This window comes from Corvus moneduloides, chromosome 15 (assembly GCF_009650955.1).
Source record: "Corvus moneduloides isolate bCorMon1 chromosome 15, bCorMon1.pri, whole genome shotgun sequence".
In the NCBI taxonomy this organism is placed as follows: domain Eukaryota; kingdom Metazoa; phylum Chordata; class Aves; order Passeriformes; family Corvidae; genus Corvus; species Corvus moneduloides.
The window spans coordinates 15,932,080-15,949,912 of NC_045490.1; the positions used below are offsets into that span (position 1 = coordinate 15,932,080).

Consider the following 17,833-nt stretch of genomic DNA (forward strand, 5'->3'; position numbering starts at 1 on the left):
GAGCACCACCGGCGCCCCGGCCGCAGTCTTCCCCAGCCCGCAACCGCAGGGAAGCGAAGCAGAAGTGACTTGGTTGGCTCCGGTCCTGCTCAGGAAGTCACGCCGTGGAGCCAGGGCTGTGCCCGGGATCCGGGCTCGAGGTGTCTGCCCAGCCCCGGGCGTGGGGACCCGACCGGGCAGCACCAGCTGCGGGAGCTCCAGCGGCAGCTGGAGCACAGCTGGAGCACCGAGGGCTCACCCGGCGGGAGGCTGGGCAGGGGCGGGTGCCGGACGGAGCTGAGCACTTGGAGCCTTTGGCACCTCGGGCCGAGATTTGGCAGCAGCAGCAGGAAGCAGCAAGGAATCGTTTCGGTGTGAGCTGGCCGGTGAGTCACCGGACAAACTCATCCCGCTGCTGCTCCCCGCAGCGAGGGGCGCTTGGTGCAGGTGCTGGAGGAGAGCTTCTCCCCGGGAGGCTGGTGCAGCCCCGCGAAGGCACGGACAGGTAGGGAGAGCTCCGTCCTCGGTGGGCTTTGGGATGTGGCCAGAGAAAGCGGTGGCTGATCAGGGCTGGTGCCAGCGACAGATCTGCCCGGAGCAGGAGGCTGGACTGGGGACCCCCAACGACCCCCAGCCACCCAGCAGAGCTGAGTCAGCACATTTTTAGGAGCCTTTAATTTTTGCTTGCTGCTTCTTTTGCAATCAAAAAGATTTTTTTTTTTCTTTTGTCTGATCAGAGATCAGACTCTCTTAGCTGACCAGCATCTGGTGCTGACAGGAATGTGTTCAGACCGTCAGGGGTCATTTTCTACCACCCCTTTGGGGCCTGGTGATGAATCAAATCACAGGGTAAGGAAGGAGAAAACATGAAGCCCTCTGTTGCAATTTCCTGCCCCATATTACAGAGGAACAAACAGAGCTGGGGCTCTCTCCGTGGTCTCTGGTGGCTACAGACTGGCTTCGCTGTCTGTAACTCCGCATTCGTAGTTTCTCCTCTTTCCGTGGCGTTTCCTGAAGTGCGAGCCTGCAGCAAGGCAGCCTGGGCAGGACAGTGCAGAGCCTTGGGAGACTCCCTGCTGAGGAATGGGTGGCACAGGTGCAGCTCCTGGGCGTTTGGCCGCTGGCCTGAGCACTGCCCGAGTCGTGGCTCAGTGGCCAGGCAGGTGCAGGAGGGATGAGGGCAGTGCCCTGTCCCCGAGGGTGGCTCTGCAGGGCTCAACCTGCCCGAGCCATCCCTCCAGTCTGGGTCAGAGTGGTCCCCTCAGCTGCCATTCACCGTTCCTCCTCCAGTTTTTAGGTTGTTCACCATGAGTGTGGCTGTGCTCCTGCTCCTGGGGCTGGGGCTGCTGGAGGCAGAAGGCAGAAGGAACCGGTGTTTCTTCAACCGCACTCAGGAGTACTGCAAGTGCTACAACCTGTCCGAGGAAACCATCGGCAGCATCATCCAGTGCCTCCCAGCAACTGTGGTGGAGTTTCAGGGTGGAGACCTGGAGAAATACATAGCCTTCCCCATCAGGGACCTGGACTCCTCCGCCATTGAAACTCTGGACTCCCTTACCATCCAGAAAATAATAATTGGAAATGTCCTGGTGCCTGAGATACTCCTTGCCCGTGTGCTGAGGTTCTTCTCCTACACCCACGTGCAGGAGCTGGCCTTTGAGAGCTGCATTTTCCAGGGGACAGGCAACTGGAGTGACATGGACGGCCAGAACTTGCCCATACTGTCCCTGAGCTTCCACAACGTGACATCTGCCCCACTGACAGGCCAGGAACAGGCCTTCTCCAGCCTGAGCAGCTGGCTGGGGACCCTGGAGGAGCTGGCTGTCACCGGCTCCCGCATCACCAGCCTGCCTTGTGCCATCGGGAGGGTGTTCAGAGCTCTGCACTCCCTGGACCTGGCACAGAACAGCCTCGGGGATGGAAGCCTGAGCCCCGCCTTCTGCCAGGGAGCTTTCCCTCAGCTCCAGGAGCTGAGCCTGCGCCACAACAACCTGAGGTCCTACCACAGCACGTGCAAGGGCGTGGAGTTGCTGCTGGAGCTCCAGCACCTCGATCTCAGCCACAACGAGCTCACAGCAGACCCATCCCCCTTGTGCCAGTGGCCAGCATCCCTCCGGCATTTTAACCTGTCCAGCACTGGCTTGGATGAAGTGCCGACACCGCTGCCTCCCAAGCTCGAGGTGTTGGACGTGAGCCACAACCACCTCCATGCTGTTGACATCTCCCTCAGCTCCCTGAAGAAGCTCTTCCTGGACCAAAACCTGTTGCAGGCTGTCCCCTCCATCAGGAATTACCCCATGCTGGACACCCTTCACCTGGACAACAACTCCATTACAGAGCTGCCGAGGGATGAGGTGAAGCTCCTGGGGCGCCTGCAGGACGTGGCTGTGGCTGACAACCCCTTCAGCTGCTCGTGCTCTGGGGCCGGGGCGCTGCAGGCGCTGGCAGCCGCGGGGCACCTGGGGCAGGGCTGGCCCGAGGACTACAGGTGCCACTCGCCAGCTCAGTACCAGAGCTGGCCGGTGGCACAGGTGCCGGTGTCAGTGCTGCGCTGTGACCCTGCTGCCGTGGTGGCCCCAATCTGCGTCACGCTTGCCCTGCTCGGCCTGGCCGGAGCTGTCTATGTGGCCAGGGCCAGGCCCTGCCGCAGAGCCTGAGGGGTACCTGGACCCTTCCCACCGGTGCTTCCCCACAGGAGCTCTGTGGGAAGGCTCACAGGCCCCCCTTCTGCTGAGGGGCCCTTGGTGTCCCCAGTGTGGGCTCTCCTGTGGAGCACAGGGCTGTCTGCAGGATGATCCCGCTGTGCCTGTGCCCAGCCAAGTGCTGGGGCACCCCTCACTTCGAGCCCCAGGCTGTGCTCTGACCCAGAGCCGCACCCTCCCGCAGGGGATTTCCATGTGGCCGACTCCAGCTCCCCAAACCCCGACATGCCCCCATCGTCCCTGCCATGTCCCCTGCCCTGGGCAAGGGGAGTTCAGCTCCATCATATTCCCACCGGTAGCACTCAGATGCCCCAAGCCTGGCTGGGATCTGCTGGTCCCTGCCCAGAGCCCCCCCCAGCCCACCCATCCTTGGAGCCTCCATGGCCCCTGTGCTGATCCTCCCTCTCCTCACCTGCAGCTGTGGCCGGGCCAGGATGTCAGGTTTGGCAGGAGGCTGCTTGGCTGCTTTTCAGCCTAAGAGAGCAACCACAAAAGACAGGAAAATGACTAAATTAAACACCCCTGCACACAAATGCTAATGAGCAGGAGCAGCTCCTTAGACCTCGACCTGAGGCACTGGTGGATGAGTCCAACTGGGGTCTTGAGGAGGTTCAACCAGAAACTTTTTTAAGTGATAGGAAGAAAATGTGTTTATTCTGGTTCTGGGTTATTCAGAGAATATCTCATAGTAAGGAGAAAGTGGATTATGGGATGCTGAGGGAGAGCCCGGGAATGCAGGACTAGGGAATATTCAAAGGAAGGGGATGGGTGGGGAAGGGACAGGCATGGGAAAATGGGGATGGAGGAGAATCATAGAATCACAGAATAGTTTCAGTTGGAAGGTACCTTAAAGATCATCTCCTTCCACCCCCTGCCATGGGCAGGGACACCTTCCACTAGCCCAGCTTGCTCCAAGCCCTGTCCAAGCCCTTGGACACTTCCAAGGATGGAGCAACCACAGCTTCTCTGGGCAGCCTGTGCCAGGGCCTCCCCACCCTCACAGGGAAGAATTTCTCTCCAATATCCCACCTAACCCTGCAATCTGTCAGTGTGAAGCCATTCCCCCTTGTCCTGTCACTCCATGCCCTTGTAAAAAGAAGGGAGTGGTGGCAGGCAGGCAGTGCTCCCCTGGCCAAGCCCTGCTCTTCTTCCCCAGGGCCTGTTGTGCCTCTACATTAAAGTCTCTGCCTGGGTGTTTCCTGTGTCTCTCCCTCGCTCTGTTTGGGCACAGGTAAACATGACCTGCAGGCAAACACAGCCTGGGCTGGCTGGGCGTGGGGGAAAACAGTGTGGGAAGGAGCAAGGCTGGAGCTGGAGAGCGGCTGAACAGGGCGCGGGGTCCAGGCGTGGATGGTGACGGACTCGGGGGCTGCTGCTGCCCAGGGGCCCCCGGGTGTGTCCCTGCCCGGGCTCGAGGGGCTCTGGGGCTGTGCCACCAGCCCTGAGCAGCCGGAGGGGAGGCTGGGGCCGTGCCCTGGGCTCTGGGAGGGTGGTTGGTGGTTCAGGTGTTGGCGAGGGCCCCGCTCTGCTGGTGTTAACCAGGGCTGTTCAACAGGGTGTCCCTGCACCTTGGGGATCCTGGGCTGGCTGGACATGGAACAGGGAGCAGCAGCTGCTGGCTGATGGATGAGGAAGGAGAAATCACTGTCTCCTGAATCCTAGGCTTTGCTATCCCTTGGGAGCACCCACAAGGGGCCGTCTGCCCGGTCAGGGCCAGGCCCCGCCACAGGGCATGAGGGGGATGTGTGGCCATTCCCACCGCTGCTGCCCCATGGGTGCTCTGTGGGAAGGCTCACAAGACCCCCACGTGCTGGTGAGGGGCTCTTGGAGTCCCCAGTCTGGGCTCCCCTATGGAGCAGAGCTTTCCCCAGCATTATCCCACTGTGCTGTGCCCAGCCAAGTGCTGGGGAGCCTCTCAAGGCCCCATGCCATGATCTGTCCCAGGGCTCCACCCTCCCAAAGGGTTTTCCCTCTGGCCAGCTCCAACTCCCCAAGCCCCAGGATGCCCCCATTGTCCCTGCCATGTGACCTGCCCTGCTCCTGATGGACCCCCCAGTGCTGCCTGTTCCATCTGTGTCCAGCTGGGATCAGCCTTACACCTGAGGCACGGGTGAGGTGGTTTTGGCAGGGCAGGGTCTCATTCCATACAGGGAACAGGCAGTCAGAGGGACATGTGTGCATCTGCTTCTCCTGGTCCTGTCCAAAAGCAGGGCAGGGGCTGCCCTGGCCCCTCTCTCCTGGCCCCCACCATCTGCATTTCCACAGACAGTGGAGATCCTCAGCACTGGCATTTCCTTCTGCCCTCTCTTGCTGTGACTGCTCTCCAGCGATTCTGTGGTCACTTCTTGTGACAGTGTGTATGGTGGTCCAATGTCCCTCATCTCCCAGCCATGGCTGACAGAGATGTCCCTCCTGAAGCCAGGAGCACCCCAGTGGTGGGAGAGGCTCCAGGCACCACCCTGCCCTCTGTGGTCCTACTGATTCCTTGGCCAGCAGGGCTCAGCCCCTGGAGCAGGGTACCTCCAGGCTGGCTCTGGCTCTGCCCACACCCATCAATAATGCAGGAGAACCGGATCCCTGCGTAACCCCATCCCTGGCCCGGGCAAACAGCAGCTCACGGGCGGTTGCTGCCACACTGGCCATGAACGAGGTGAGTGCCATGGTGGGGACAGCCCAGGCTGGCTTGGAGGGATCTGTCAGGGGCTGCCCAGCTCCTTGGGGGCTCATCCAGCTCCTGGTGGCTGCTGAGGTTGTGGCTCCTTCCCCCTCTGTCCCGGCAGGCCCAGCAGGATGTCAGTGTGCGAGCAGCTCTGGGACTCCACCAGGCAGCAGGTAGAGCTCAGGACACCCCAGAGCCTTCACCTGAACCCCCATGCCAGGGGAACAGGGGGACAGGGCAGCAGCCACAGCCGTGGTGGCACTGGGACCACTGGCCAAGCCATGGGCCTGGTCTGGGCAGTGCTGACAGGGACGGGGTGTCCTCCCCATCCTGGTGGCTCTGAGTCATAGCAGGAGGGCTTGGGAATGATGTGAAGCCCTGGGATGTGGCTCCAGGCTGCAAGGGGGCAGGACAGGGCTGGGGCAGGTGGGGGTGACCCCTCACCCCATCCCACACTCGGTGTTTTCAGGGCCAGGGGAAAGCTGGGTGGACAGCAGCAAGGACCTCCTACAGCTCCTCTTTGCTGGGAAGGAGCCTCAGGTGAGAGCTGCAGGGCAGGGACATCCAGGGCACGAGGGTCCCTGGGGAACCAGGTGGGAGCAGGGGCTCTGTCCCACTGCCTGCCATGCCTGGGACCCTGAGAGGAGCTGAGCTCTTGGGCTGATCCTGCCCTACACCCCTATGGGCCCCTCCCTTGTAGGGGACTCCTGGGGCTTCCCAGAGAGCAGGGGAAGGGAGGGGGGTCTCCCCTCACCCCTGCCCGTGCCAGGCCCTCTGTGCCACCCCTGCCATCTCCATCCCAGCGTGCCCAGTCCCTCCTTTGCCCTGCACTGGTTGTGCTGGGATAGGGGAAAGCTGAACAATATCCCTCTTCCTCACACCAGGAGAGCTGCCTGACTGTCGATGGCATCTTCCACTTGGATGCAGGACAGGTACCGTGGGCCCCAAGTCCTTCTCTGGGTAGTACCCCATCCCCAGCCTTGTGAGCCAGGGCCACCTGCACCATGCTGTGGCTGCCATGGCTGTACCATGCTGGCTGTACCATGCTGGCTGTGCCACGCTGGCTGTGCCATGCTGACCCTGCTCTGCTGGATATGTCTCTCCTACCAGGAGAAGGTCCTGGAGCTGCTAAGACCCCAGCTGGCCCTGGTCCCCCTTGGCTACAGTGTGTCCCTGCTGCTGTGGGACCCCCATGGCCCTGGGACACAGTTGCCCTTTCGGAGTGTCATCTGGCAGGTGAGGGCACAGGGGAGAGGTGGCAGGGACAGGTGACAGCACAACTGTGCAGTGCTGGGCTCCTGGGTCACCCAACGGACCCTGATCTCACCAGGGCCAGGGTGAGACCCAGCCATGGGTCCCAGGAACCAACAGCTCCCAGCTTGTTCACAGGTGATTGACACCATCTTCCAGGAACTGGAGGCCTTGGGGGATGACACACAGAGCCTGCAGACAGTCAGTCTGGTCCAGGTAGGGCAGGAGCAGGGCAGGATGTCCTGGGATGAGGGTCCCATTCCATCTCTGCCACTGCCTGGACCCTGCTGTGCCAAGGGCACATATTGCCCTGTTCTGGCACCCAGCCCCCTCATCCAGATGGTCACCAGGGACTGGAGACCTTTGGATCCCAGGTGCTCTCACCTCTTTCCAGGACTTCCCAGATGTGGGAAGCCTTGGCTGCCCACAGAGCATCTCCCAGGCTCCAGCAGCACGGTGGGAACAGGAGAGCCCTCTAACCCCTTCCTGTTCACATCGCAGCTGGGCTTTCCAGGCCAGTCACTGCTCCCTGTGGCCTGAAGGCCCCTCCAGTGTGGCCTTGATTGGCACAGGAGTGATGCCAGCTCCTGCCACTGGGCTGGGTCCTGCCCTTTGGCTCTGGGATGCTGCTGGGGACCTGATAAGCTCCACACAGGGCTTGGGTGTTCCCGGATCTCTGCCCTTCCCTGGTGCCAGGGCTGGAAAAGCTGGGAGTTACCCCAAAATCAGCCTTTCTCAGCCCTCACCTGTGCATGGCCACAAGCAGTCCAGGCCTCTGGTGAGTGTGGGATGCCAGCAGACCCCTCTTCCTGCCCCCCTGCCTAATGCAGCCCCCTCATTCCAGGTCAGCACCCACGACAAAGCCTGGGACCTGCTCCATCCTGATGGCCGAGCCCTGCAAGTGATGGATGTGGCACCCCTGGGCCTGTAGGTACCTGATGCCCCATGGCTGAGCAGCTGCTCCTGGGGGCTGGTACCCCAACATCAGGAGTGGGGCTGGGCAGGGAGCATGGTGCCCAGCCACAGCATGGCCAGGGGTGTTCCTCAGCAAGTCCAGGAGGTGGATGTGAATGGAGGTGACCCTCCTCGCTTGCTCTTGTCTCCCTCTGCTTCCAGGATGGTGGAGGAGGCAACAGAAATGGCCGTGCCCGATGCCCAGGCTGCCATCAGCGCCTATGCCAGGGGGCTGGGTGCCCTCCCAGCGCTGTTCCAGGGGTGTGCTCAGCAGCCCCTCGCAGATGGGCGCTCAGCCGCGCAGGGGTGAGGGATTTGGCCCAGATGCTGCAGGTTGGGAAGGACTGGGCCATGGGGTGCTGGGGCTGGCTCCACTGCAGCTCCTGCACTGGCCTCTCCCCAGGGCCGGCAGCCTCTTCACTCTCACCGTGGAGCAGGAGCTGGAGGGTGGCAGGCGCCAGCGCTCGGCCCTCAGGATCCTGGTGTCCCCAGGGGCCACCGGGCCCTGCCCCAGGCTGTACGTACTGGGGCTGAGCCGTGTCCCCGCTCCGGCACGCCTGAGTGCCTGCTGTGGGTCAGGGAATTCCACACCTGGGGGTGAAGCAGGAGGGACACCCCAGTGGGAGCCTGTGCTGGGAGGCAAGGGGGTGTCACCACTCCATGGGCTTGGGCACATGTGTGGCCAACCCATCCTTGGGCTCCTGTGGGTCAGGGCTCAGCCTGCCTGGCACTGCACCACTCTCCTGGGGTGTGTCTCCCCATGTGCAGGGAGTGCAGGGAACCTGATGCTGTCTGCCTGCCGTGGATCATGGAGCGGCTGCTGGAGGGGAACAGCCTGACCTTCCTGCTGCTGTGTGTGTCGCTGCCAGGTAGCCCCTGGGACTGGGACACACTGCGCCTACCCCCTCCCTGAGGATTCCCGCCATCCTGCCCCACACCTGGCACTGGGTCCCTGGCTGCTGCCTGGGGACACCTGCAGTCACTGCAGGCTGGACACCAGCTCCCCTCATCTCCATCGCATTCGGAGCCCTGTGCTGGTGGCCCCCCTGGCCCCTGCCCAGGGCTCGCTGTTCTCCCAGACACCTCCAGAGAGGAGATCCTGGGAGCCCTGGGACTGGCTGAGAGGGTGAAGGGGCTGGCCAAGACCATCTCTACCACACTGTGGGACCCTGAGGAGGAGATCGCGGCACGCCGGAGGGAGATCCGAGGGCTGCGGATGGAGCTGCTGGCTGCAGCCGGCCTGCCTGAGCAGAAGACAGCTGTGGCCCAGCTGCAGAGGGCCCTGCAGGAGCTGCAGGTGGGGAATGCCCCTGGATCCACGTGGGACCAGGATGGCACTCACTCCCTGGGCTGGGGAAGGCCCAGGCTCCTGACCCATCCTGGTGTCAAGACCCTTGTCCCACACTGAGGGCAGGGCCTGAAGCTGCCCCAGGGGTGAGATGTGTCCCTGGAGCCATGCCAGGCCTGGAGGTCTGAAACACCCCAAAAAGGACCTCCAGTTCCCCTTTTCCAGGTGCTGAAGAGTCAGAGGTGGGAGAAAAAGCAGGCAGCAGCCGAGGTGCTTGGCACAAGAGAGATGCACCAGCCCGGTACCAAGGTGGGCAGAGGTCCAGCCAGGCCCCCTCATCCAGGGATAGTCCAAGTCCAGGAGAAGCCCAGCTGTGTCCCTGTAACATCTCCTCCTTCTCTCACAGGACCAGGTCTCTGCAGGGAATACAGCACCAAGCCAGCAGCCTGGGACCCAGACACCCCTGACCAGTGCCAGCCTGGACCCAGCAGGGCCAGAGCGTGGGGCCAGGCATGCATCCCATGCCTGGGTGGAGAAAATGTGGGCACGGAGCGTGGCTTTACAGGGTGGGAATGGCCTCACTCTCCATCTGAATGTCCTTCTTCAGCCCCCCACGTCACACTCATCCTCCTCCCCTGTCCCCACACAGCAGGACAGGGTGACAGCAGGAGAAGCCAGGGAGGGGACAGCCGAGCTCTGGCCAGCGCAGGGCAGGGGCTGCTCGAGGAGCCATCCCAGAGTGAAGTGCCACAGCCACAGCCCAGGAGTGACAGCGTGAGTGGGAGCCCACAGGGTCCCTGCACAGGGCCAGCTCTGCGCTGCCAGTACTGGGTCCTGGTGCCATCCAAGCCCACTCTGCTGTCTGCCAGGCAGGAAGCCAGTGCCAGCCATGCCCATCCCCAGAGGTCCAGCACGCCCTGGCCAGGGCACAGCGGCAGCGGCTGCAGGCTCAGCACTGCCGGCAGCTCCAGCGAGAGCTCAGGACCAGCGCCGTGCCAGCCCAGGAGCACAGCGGAGAGGTGGGCACAGGCAGAGCCCAGCACTGAGAGCTCCAGCCTCTCCTCCTCCCCTGGCGCAGCCCAAGGGACCAGGGACACCCTGGAGCTGCCCTGACCTTGTCCCTGCCCCCGCAGTGGGACACAGAGCGCTGGCAGCGGGAGGTGACCGCGCTGGGCCTGAGCCTGGAGGCAGCGCTGCGGGAGCGGGAGGCGGCCGAGTGGGATCTGGAGGCCCTGCTGCGGAATCACCACCAGGAGATGCAGGCCTGCAGGCAGCACCTGCTGCAGGTGGGCACACAGGGCTGGGGACACCCCTTCCGGCTGTGCCAGGGCTCTGCCACACCACCTTGGGTATCCTGCAGGTGCTCCGGGACCAGCAGCGCCTGGCAGAGGAGCAGAGGGAGGCCCTGGAGCGCCGGCACCGGGCGCTGCTGCAGGAGGTGCTCCAGGACGCGGTGGAAATCGCCGAGCACAACCAGCACCTGCGGGACACCCGACGGGCAGGCACGGCTGATGCCACCACACAGAGCCCCTGAGCCATGTCAAGGGCATGGGGACAGCTGGCCTGGCAGGACAGGGTCCCTGCAGACCCCTCCCTGCACTGAGCCACCAGTGATGCCGGGAGACTGGCCAGCCCCAGTCACGAGTTATCCCAGGCACAGCCTCCCCTTCTGCCCGCTCCGGCTGCTGCTCCCTAGGGAAACCCGGCCCAGGGAGGGAAAACCCTGCTCTGTGCTGGGAACCTGCCTGTGGGAGCACAGTGGTGGGAAGGCTGGCAGCCCCCAGCTGCGGCCACATGGAATAAAGCGAGTCCCCCTCACTCATGAGTGTTGTCAGGCTCAGACACACCCCTGGCCCCCAAACCTGTCCCAAGGGGCACAGACACCATCCCACAGGGAGGGCAGACACAGGACAGACACATGGATGCTGTTGAACCGCAGCTTTAATACCCCAGGTGGCCTCTGCCTGCCAGGAACTTGGTACAAAGTTGGGGGGCATCCCCCTTTTGGGAGCAGGTGAAAGTTCCCACATGCCCCAGCCCCTGTCTGCTCTGGAGAGACACTGTGCCCAGGAGGGGAAACTAGGCCTGAGGACAGCAGGGCTCCAGCCAGGGGCTAGGCTGGAACACTGTGGAGGTGGGAGAGGCCCAGGGAAGCAGCACCAGGAATGGTAGGGATCAAGCAGCATCCATGGGAGCTGAAACGGCACCAGGCCCATGCTGGGCTGGCAGGAGGTGTGGCAGGACCAGTTACTGCCGAGCATTCCCAGGCCACTGTGGTGTGGGGAAGCAGCTTGAGGACATGGGACACAGAGTCCCAGAATCATTTAGGTGCAAAAAGACCTCTGAAATCAAGTCCAGCCTGTAAGCCAACATCACCTTGTCAACTACACCATGGCATTAAGTGCCACATCCAGTCCTTCCTTAAACACTTCCAGCAATGGTGATTCCACCACCTTCCTGGGCAGCCCCTTCCAGTGTTTAATCACCCCTTCTGTGAAGAAATTACTCCTCAGTCTGAACCTCCCCTGGCACATCTTGAGACTATGAGACATGCACAAGGGATTCAGGACCCCCGCTAAGGCTCGGCATGCCTGATCCCATGGGAACCCCATGGCACAGAGGCTGTCTGGGCTGGAGCAGGGCCCAGTTTCCCCATGGAAGCAGGGACAGGGTGCTTTCCCCCTCAGCACTCCTCCTTGGGGGGGTCCTTGGAGCTGTGCAGGTGCCCACCAGGAATGATTCCAGCCCTGAGGAAGGACTGGGGCTGCCCAGACACGTGGGAGGGAGGCAGTGGCTATGTGACTCCGTAGTACAGGTGCACAGCCAGGCCGATGCACGCCACGGCCACGAAGAAGAGGAGGGTGAGCTGCAGGTTGAAGAGGGCAACAGAGAGGAGGGCGTTGACCAGGATGGAGCAGGAGATGATGAAGAGCCTGGTGATGTTGCTGCTGTGCTTCATCACCACGGACATGATGAGTCCATTCAGAGCCTGGCTGAGCACGACCAGCAGCACCCATAGAGAGAAGCCCTCCAGGAACCTGCCCTCCGTGGTGCTCCACAGGGAGCCCATCAGGTTCAGCAGGACCCCAAAAAAGTACAGGAAGATGTTCTGGAGGCTGAGAGGCAGCGCCTGGGTTTTCAGGATGGCTTCGGTGTAGACAGCAGACAGGCCGGAGATGAGGCAGTACACGGAGAGCAGCAGCAGCCCCACGGGTGTGACGTGCAGGTGCATCCCACCGGGGTCACTGGGCCCCCGCAGCCCCCCACAGCTGTAGGTGACACCGGCAGCCAGCAGCAGCAGCAGGGCCAGCCAGCGGCGCAGGCCCAGGCGCCGGCGCAGCAGGAGGCTGTAGAGCAGTGCCGTGCTGACGATCTTCAGGTTACTGAGCACCTGGAAGGTGCTGGGGTCCATGAAGAGCTGCATGTGCACCACCAGGTTGTTGTTGGCAGCGTAGAGCAGGGCCGAGAGGGCGAAGGGCACGGCGTGACGCCAGGACACCGCCGCTCCCAGCGGCTCCCGCGCCCCGGCCAGCAGGAACAGGAGGGACAGCATCAGCTTGGTCAGCTCCACGAGGACCACCATGGACGTGGAACTGAAGGGGATGGCCCCATCCACCTTGCAGAGGGTCAGGAGGGGGGCATGGGAGCCATAGATGGCCACAGACAGCAGCAGCATCAGTGCCCACAGCCCCCTCTGGAGCAGCCTGTTGGCAGAGCCAGCAGCATTCCCAAACATCCCCATTTCCGGGTGAGAGCCAGCACGAGTGAGCTGCTACCAGTGTAGAGAGGCCAGACAGACTCTCACCCTGCAACACTGAAGAGACCAAATACCAAGAATTTAATGAGCGTAGTTCAAGCAGGATGTTCCCTGCAACATTTGTGATGCAGCAGGAGAGCAGGGTGCCGTCTCTTGTTAGGAGAACTACAAGCCTTCCTGAGAAGCCACACAAAGCACATTCCCAGGGCACAGTGTGGACTGGGTGGCAGGGCACAAGGGTTACAGGGCACACAGGTGACAGGGCACAGCAGCCCCTCAGTCTGCAGGGGCACTGGGAAAGGTGAGGGGAAAAGGCAGCCGGCAGCCCCTCAGTGCTCTCCAGCTGCTGTGGGTTAGGGCAGTGATCACTGCTGCCATGATGCCCAACAAATACCCATCACCAGCCCCCTGACGTGCCGCAGTGGTGTGGTGCAAAGCCCTCTTCCAGGGAAAAGGGTGCAGGTGATGTGCCTCCCAAAGCCCTGGGAGTGCTCTGTGCCTGCTACCTAAGGAGCACCGTTCCTGCAGTCCCTGCTGCCTCCGGGCTCCTCCTCGCTAGTCCCGACCTTTTTTCAGTGAATTCACATAGTCACGAATCGTCTTCTCAACGTTGGGCACGGCGTAGTTTTGGGCGGCGTAAATCCCCGTGCAGGTGCCGGCCACGAAGCCCAGGACAGCGGAGAAGCGGAGCTTGGCTACCAGGTATCCCGCCAGAAAGCCTTTGAGTAAGGGCGATGCCAGCAGGGACCCGTCCTGAGGGGAGAGCACAGTGAGGCACGGCCGGGCGGGACCGGGGAGGAGGCGACACAGGACGTGCCCCAGGGGTGAGTTGTGGGCTGTTTTTTCCCTAGGATTTGTTTTTTCCCCCACCAGTCCCTCTTAGAGGCGGCGGGCGACCCGCCCCGAGCCCCACATTACCTGCCCCACGCCGGCCTGCACCTCGTCCTCCACCCTGCGCTGCAGGCTCTCCAACTGCCCCTTCAGGAAGGCGAGATCCTTCAGCTTAGGCAGCGAGTCCTGCGAGAGACACGGAGGTGATCCCCGCCCTCCGCGGGAGGAACCGGCGCGGCCTCCCCACAGCCTCGGCGGCCCCTCAGCCCCGGCCCTCCCCGCTCACCTTATCGTCCGCCATCTTGGCGCCGCCGCCGCCCGCCGCTGATTGGCTGGCGGGGACGCACGTGACACCGCCCCCTTTAGCCCCCGCCCCCAAGGCGCCGCTGATTGGTTGTCATGGAAGCAGCGCCTCCTCCCGCGCTCCCCTTCCCGCCACGGAGGCCACGCCAGACGCTGATTGGGTGGGGCGGAGTCACGTGACAGCCCCCTGCTCCCTCACGCCGCCCGTCCGGCGCCATCTTGGGGGGGCGGTGGCTTCCCTTGAGGCTTTAGCGCGGTATCGGCTGCGCTGCGCCGCCTCCGGGGCCGCTCCGGGGCCGCTCCGGGGCCGCTCCGGGGCCGCTCCGGGGCCGCTCCGGGGCCGCTCCGGGGCCGCTCCGGGGCCGCTCCGGGGCCGCTCCGGGGCCGCTCCGGGCTACACTGACGGAGCTCATGGGCGCCCCTTAGCGCCGTCAGGACTGCCAGAGCCCAGCCACCTTCCCGCCCGTGGGGACAGGATGGATGGGGGTCCCAAGCTCCGCAGCTTCCCAGGGCTCTTCCTCCGTGAGGAGTCTGATCCAGTCCCAGGCTTGGCCAAGGGTTTATGTCTAAAGCAGTGCAATTGAGCCTTTATATGACTTTGTCCTTCAGGATTAAGGATGGTAACCCAAAAATATTTGTATAAATAAAATATTTACATTAATGATTATGATGATTAAGCTAAAAGATCTTCATTATTTACTGCACAGTGTAGGTAGTTCTAACTACTAGAGCAGCACAATATTTTTGAAGCAATACTGATATTAAATGATACTAAAGGTAGTAAAGTAATTACTGAGCAGACACTGATGCTCTTCATCCATCTCAATGCCCGGGGCAAATCTCTCACTCAGCCTCGAGGAGTCACTCTGATGGGCACTCCTCAGCTCCAGGGAGGAAGTTCCACATACACTCCCAGAAATACGAGAACAAAATCAAGAGAAGAACAAAAATGATCTTGCAGTTCTTTTCCAACCGAAATGATTCTCTGATCATCGAGTCCAACCATCAACACAGCCCTGCCAAGCCAAAAAAAACCATTAAAACGTTAAACAGCTCCCAGCTCCCGAGAGCCACACGCACACGTTTTTTGAACAGTTCCAGGGACAGTGACTCCAGCACTGCCCCGGGCAGTCTGTCACAGTGCTTGACCACACTTTCAGTGGAGAAATTTTCCTGAATATTCAGTTCCTGGCACAACCTGGGGCTGTCCCACCTCTGTGTGAGCCCAAAGCCCCACAGAGCTGTGCTGGGGCCACGCTCCAGCTGACACAGCCACGGGAGGTGCCAAGGAGACCCGGACTGCAGCATTTCCAGCTTGGAAAACAGGCACTGCAGAACTGCAGGCAAGGCTGAGGAACTGTGGGAAATGTTGGTTTCAGGTGCTTGGCACAATTTAATTAAAACCTGTGATGCTGGGGGTTATGTATGTGTTGTTCTTGTGGGTGCTACGCTGGCACAGAGGCAGCTCTGTGAAGCCTTCTGGGCTGTCAGGCTGCTGCTCTCCAAGTTAATTTAGATACATTCCCAGCGTATATTACACTGCTTCCACTGAGCACTGGGAAGAGGAAAGGAAAGGGACTCAAGAGGCAGTGGCAGGTGCAGCCCAAAGAAGAAGCATTAATATCGTTATTAATATTAATAGCCAGTTTAACGCCAAACGTTGCTGAAGGCTGAGTGCTGAGCTGCTGTTTCCTTGCTTTGCAGGATTCCAAACTTTATCCAGAGGATGGTGTGGACTTAGTGAACCTGACATTTTCCTCAGCCGCCTCAAACCAGCCACTTTTCAAGCAGGATTTTTACTTCATGAAAGGTAAAAATGAAATAAAATAAAATAAAAATAAAATAAAATAAAATAAAGCTATGTGAGTGAGTGCAAGGACCTTTCTTGGAACAATCACAACACTTGAAAAATGCCACTTAGTGCAAGGCTGATTGGGAAAATTTGGGTATTGGTAAAAAACATGTGAGGGCAGCAGATCCCTATGATCAGTCACTGCTCTCACCTCCAGAGAGGTGAATCCATCAGCAGCCTCACCAGCACTTTCTGCAGGACAGTATGGCAGAGAGTAGGTTTATATTGGATATTGGGAAGGAATTCTTCCCTGGGAGGGTGGTGAGGCCCTGGCACAGGGTGCCCAGAGAAGCTGTGGCTGCCCCTGGATCCCTGGAAGTGTCCGAGGCCGGTTGGATGGGGCTTGGAGCAGCCTGGGACAGTGGGAGGTGTCCCTGCCCATGGCAGGGGGTGGAATGAGATGAGCTTTAAGGTCCCTTCCAACCCAACCCATTCTGGGATTCCATGAAGATCAGTTTTTCTAGGTCATGGTACCTGCCCTGCAGAGGGTCTGTGAGGGAACTCACCCCACAGCCCCCCAAGGTTACACACCAAGGCTCTGTGCTGTGTGGAGCAGCACGAATGGGTCACTGCAGGTGGTTCCTGGGATTTCTGGTGGGAAAACACCTGGGATGTGAGGAAGGGCTGGGAGAAGCCCTGTCCCCAGCCCTGGCTGGAGGGAGGATGCAGCCATCCTGTGCCTTGCTCAGCAGGATCCAGGCTGTGGACCTCCTTCCCTGCTCTGCCTGGGACCCGCTGGATTGTGGTGGCCCCTAGACCTGCTCGGCTCACCTTGCTGAGGTGTGGTGCATTGCTGCTCCCCATGGATCAGGACGAGTCTGCCTCCAAGCTGGAAAGTCCTGAGTCTGAGTCAGAGCTGCTGTGGGATACTGTGATTAGCACTAAAACTGAGCTATTTGTGCTGTTGGAAAGCTCAAGGGGAAACTGGTTATCCTGTGTTTGCCAGTTTAGCAGCGAGCTGCCACTTCTGAGGTTTGATTTTCCTGCCTCTGATCCAGCCCTGCCTCCGATTCCCGCTGCCAGCAAAGGCTTTCACCTTGGCCCCGGCTGTGCCCTTGAGCAGTGGCGGGAGCTGAGCCTTTGGCTGGCAGCACGGCTGCTGCTGGAACAAGGTTGTGCTGTCAGATTTCCTCTGGGCTTGTGCCTGTCTTTCAACCTGTCCCCTGCTAATATGGCCTGAGCTTATCAGCATCGCCAGCCCAGCCTGGCTGCAGTGATGGGCGAGATAAGAACCTTCCACATGAGAAGGGAGCAGGGCATCAAGGAGGACACAGAGTTGTGTCCCACAAGGATGGGTTTGAAGAGCCCTCGGGGACTGCAGTGGCTTTGCTGCTCACACAGCTGCTGCTGGCTGTTCCCGTGTTGCTGAGCTCAGCCCTGCATTTCCTTTACATCTCAGCAGGTGCCCACAGCCAGCATTTGCTCTGTGCCCTTGGGAACGCTGCTCAGGTGACCAGGACCCATATTCTGCCCACACCCCAGGGCCAGACCCCCGCTCTGCTCCCCGCACCCAGGGTGTCTCCGACCAGGAGCAGGAGGTCCCTCACCTGCTGTCTTCCCTCTCCAGTCAGTCCAGCACCAGGCACTTGGCACATCCCGGAGGCCTTGGCAAAGATTCCTGATACCTCTGCAAACCAGCTGGCTCTTTGCAGTGGCCTTTGCTGTCCCAACCCTCCCTTCACAGCCCTTTCATCTGCCGTTTTCGCACAGATGCAGTACCCAGAGATTAGGCTGCAGATTAAGGTTTTACTGCATCCTGAAATGGGTTCCAGTTCCCAGCCCCAGCAGGACCAACATGCAGCCAAATCTCCCCTGAAAGCTTGTGGGGCTGGAGCTGGGGAGAGATCTCCCACCATGTTCTCCCACGTGCAGGAAAGGTGCATATATAGCCCAGGTGAGGCACCTGGAATTCTGTGTTCAGTTCTGGGCCCCTCACAAGAAAGACATCGAGGGGCTGGAGTGTGTCCAGAGAAGAATGGAGCTGGGGAAAGGTCTGGAGCACAAGATGAGGAACAGCTGAGGGAGCTGAGGGGAGGCTTAGCCTGGGGAGAAGGAGGCTCAGGCGGGACTGTCTCCCGCTCTACAACTCCTTGACAGCCAGGTGGGGCTCTGCTCCCGGGGAACAAGGGACAACAATGGAGGAAATGGCCTCAAACTGCTCCAGGGAAGGTTCAGTTTGGACATCAGAAAGAATTTATTCACAGAAATCATTGTCAGGCATTGGAATGGGCTGTGCAGGGCAGTCACTGTCCTCTGG

The 17,833-nt window shown here is 60.8% G+C and overlaps 4 protein-coding genes and 1 long non-coding RNA gene across 6 annotated transcripts; 3 read left to right on the forward strand and 2 right to left on the reverse strand.

Annotated features, from left to right (window-relative positions):
• Positions 1-60: 60 nt before the first annotated feature.
• CD14 (CD14 molecule) lies at positions 61-3,560 on the forward strand. Of its 2 annotated transcripts, none has more exons than XM_032125308.1 (2): positions 61-484; positions 1,270-3,560. In XM_032125308.1, the coding sequence occupies exon 2, from the start codon at positions 1,287-1,289 to the stop codon at positions 2,634-2,636; it is 1,350 nt and encodes a 449-aa protein (XP_031981199.1). In that variant the 5' UTR covers positions 61-484; positions 1,270-1,286; the 3' UTR covers positions 2,637-3,560. The 2 variants fall into 2 exon arrangements, with proteins under 2 accessions (XP_031981199.1, XP_031981200.1); XM_032125309.1 differs by having other exon boundaries at positions 61-365.
• Positions 3,561-6,726: 3,166 nt separating this feature from the next.
• LOC116451286 lies at positions 6,727-7,870 on the forward strand. The gene is made up of 3 exons (XR_004243164.1): positions 6,727-6,807; positions 7,436-7,518; positions 7,708-7,870. It is a non-coding gene; the product is annotated as an uncharacterized LOC116451286 (long non-coding RNA).
• On the forward strand, positions 7,870-10,735 carry LOC116451697. Its single transcript, XM_032125366.1, has 9 exons — positions 7,870-7,901; positions 7,949-8,062; positions 8,314-8,414; positions 8,625-8,865; positions 9,036-9,142; positions 9,240-9,607; positions 9,703-9,852; positions 9,967-10,119; positions 10,194-10,735. Exons 1-9 carry the CDS (start codon positions 7,870-7,872, stop codon positions 10,365-10,367), a joined length of 1,440 nt encoding a protein of 479 aa, XP_031981257.1. The 3' UTR covers positions 10,368-10,735.
• Positions 10,736-10,756: 21 nt separating this feature from the next.
• SLC35A4 (solute carrier family 35 member A4) lies at positions 10,757-13,772 on the reverse strand. Its single transcript, XM_032125214.1, has 2 exons — positions 13,708-13,772; positions 10,757-13,343 (listed from the first exon to the last, which is right to left on the reverse strand). Exon 2 carries the CDS (start codon positions 12,573-12,575, stop codon positions 11,628-11,630), a length of 948 nt encoding a protein of 315 aa, XP_031981105.1. The 5' UTR covers positions 12,576-13,343; positions 13,708-13,772; the 3' UTR covers positions 10,757-11,627.
• Positions 13,146-13,722, reverse strand: LOC116451698 (SLC35A4 upstream open reading frame protein-like). Its single transcript, XM_032125367.1, has 3 exons — positions 13,708-13,722; positions 13,509-13,607; positions 13,146-13,343 (listed from the first exon to the last, which is right to left on the reverse strand). Exons 1-3 carry the CDS (start codon positions 13,720-13,722, stop codon positions 13,146-13,148), a joined length of 312 nt encoding a protein of 103 aa, XP_031981258.1.
• Positions 13,773-17,833: the final 4,061 nt, after the last annotated feature.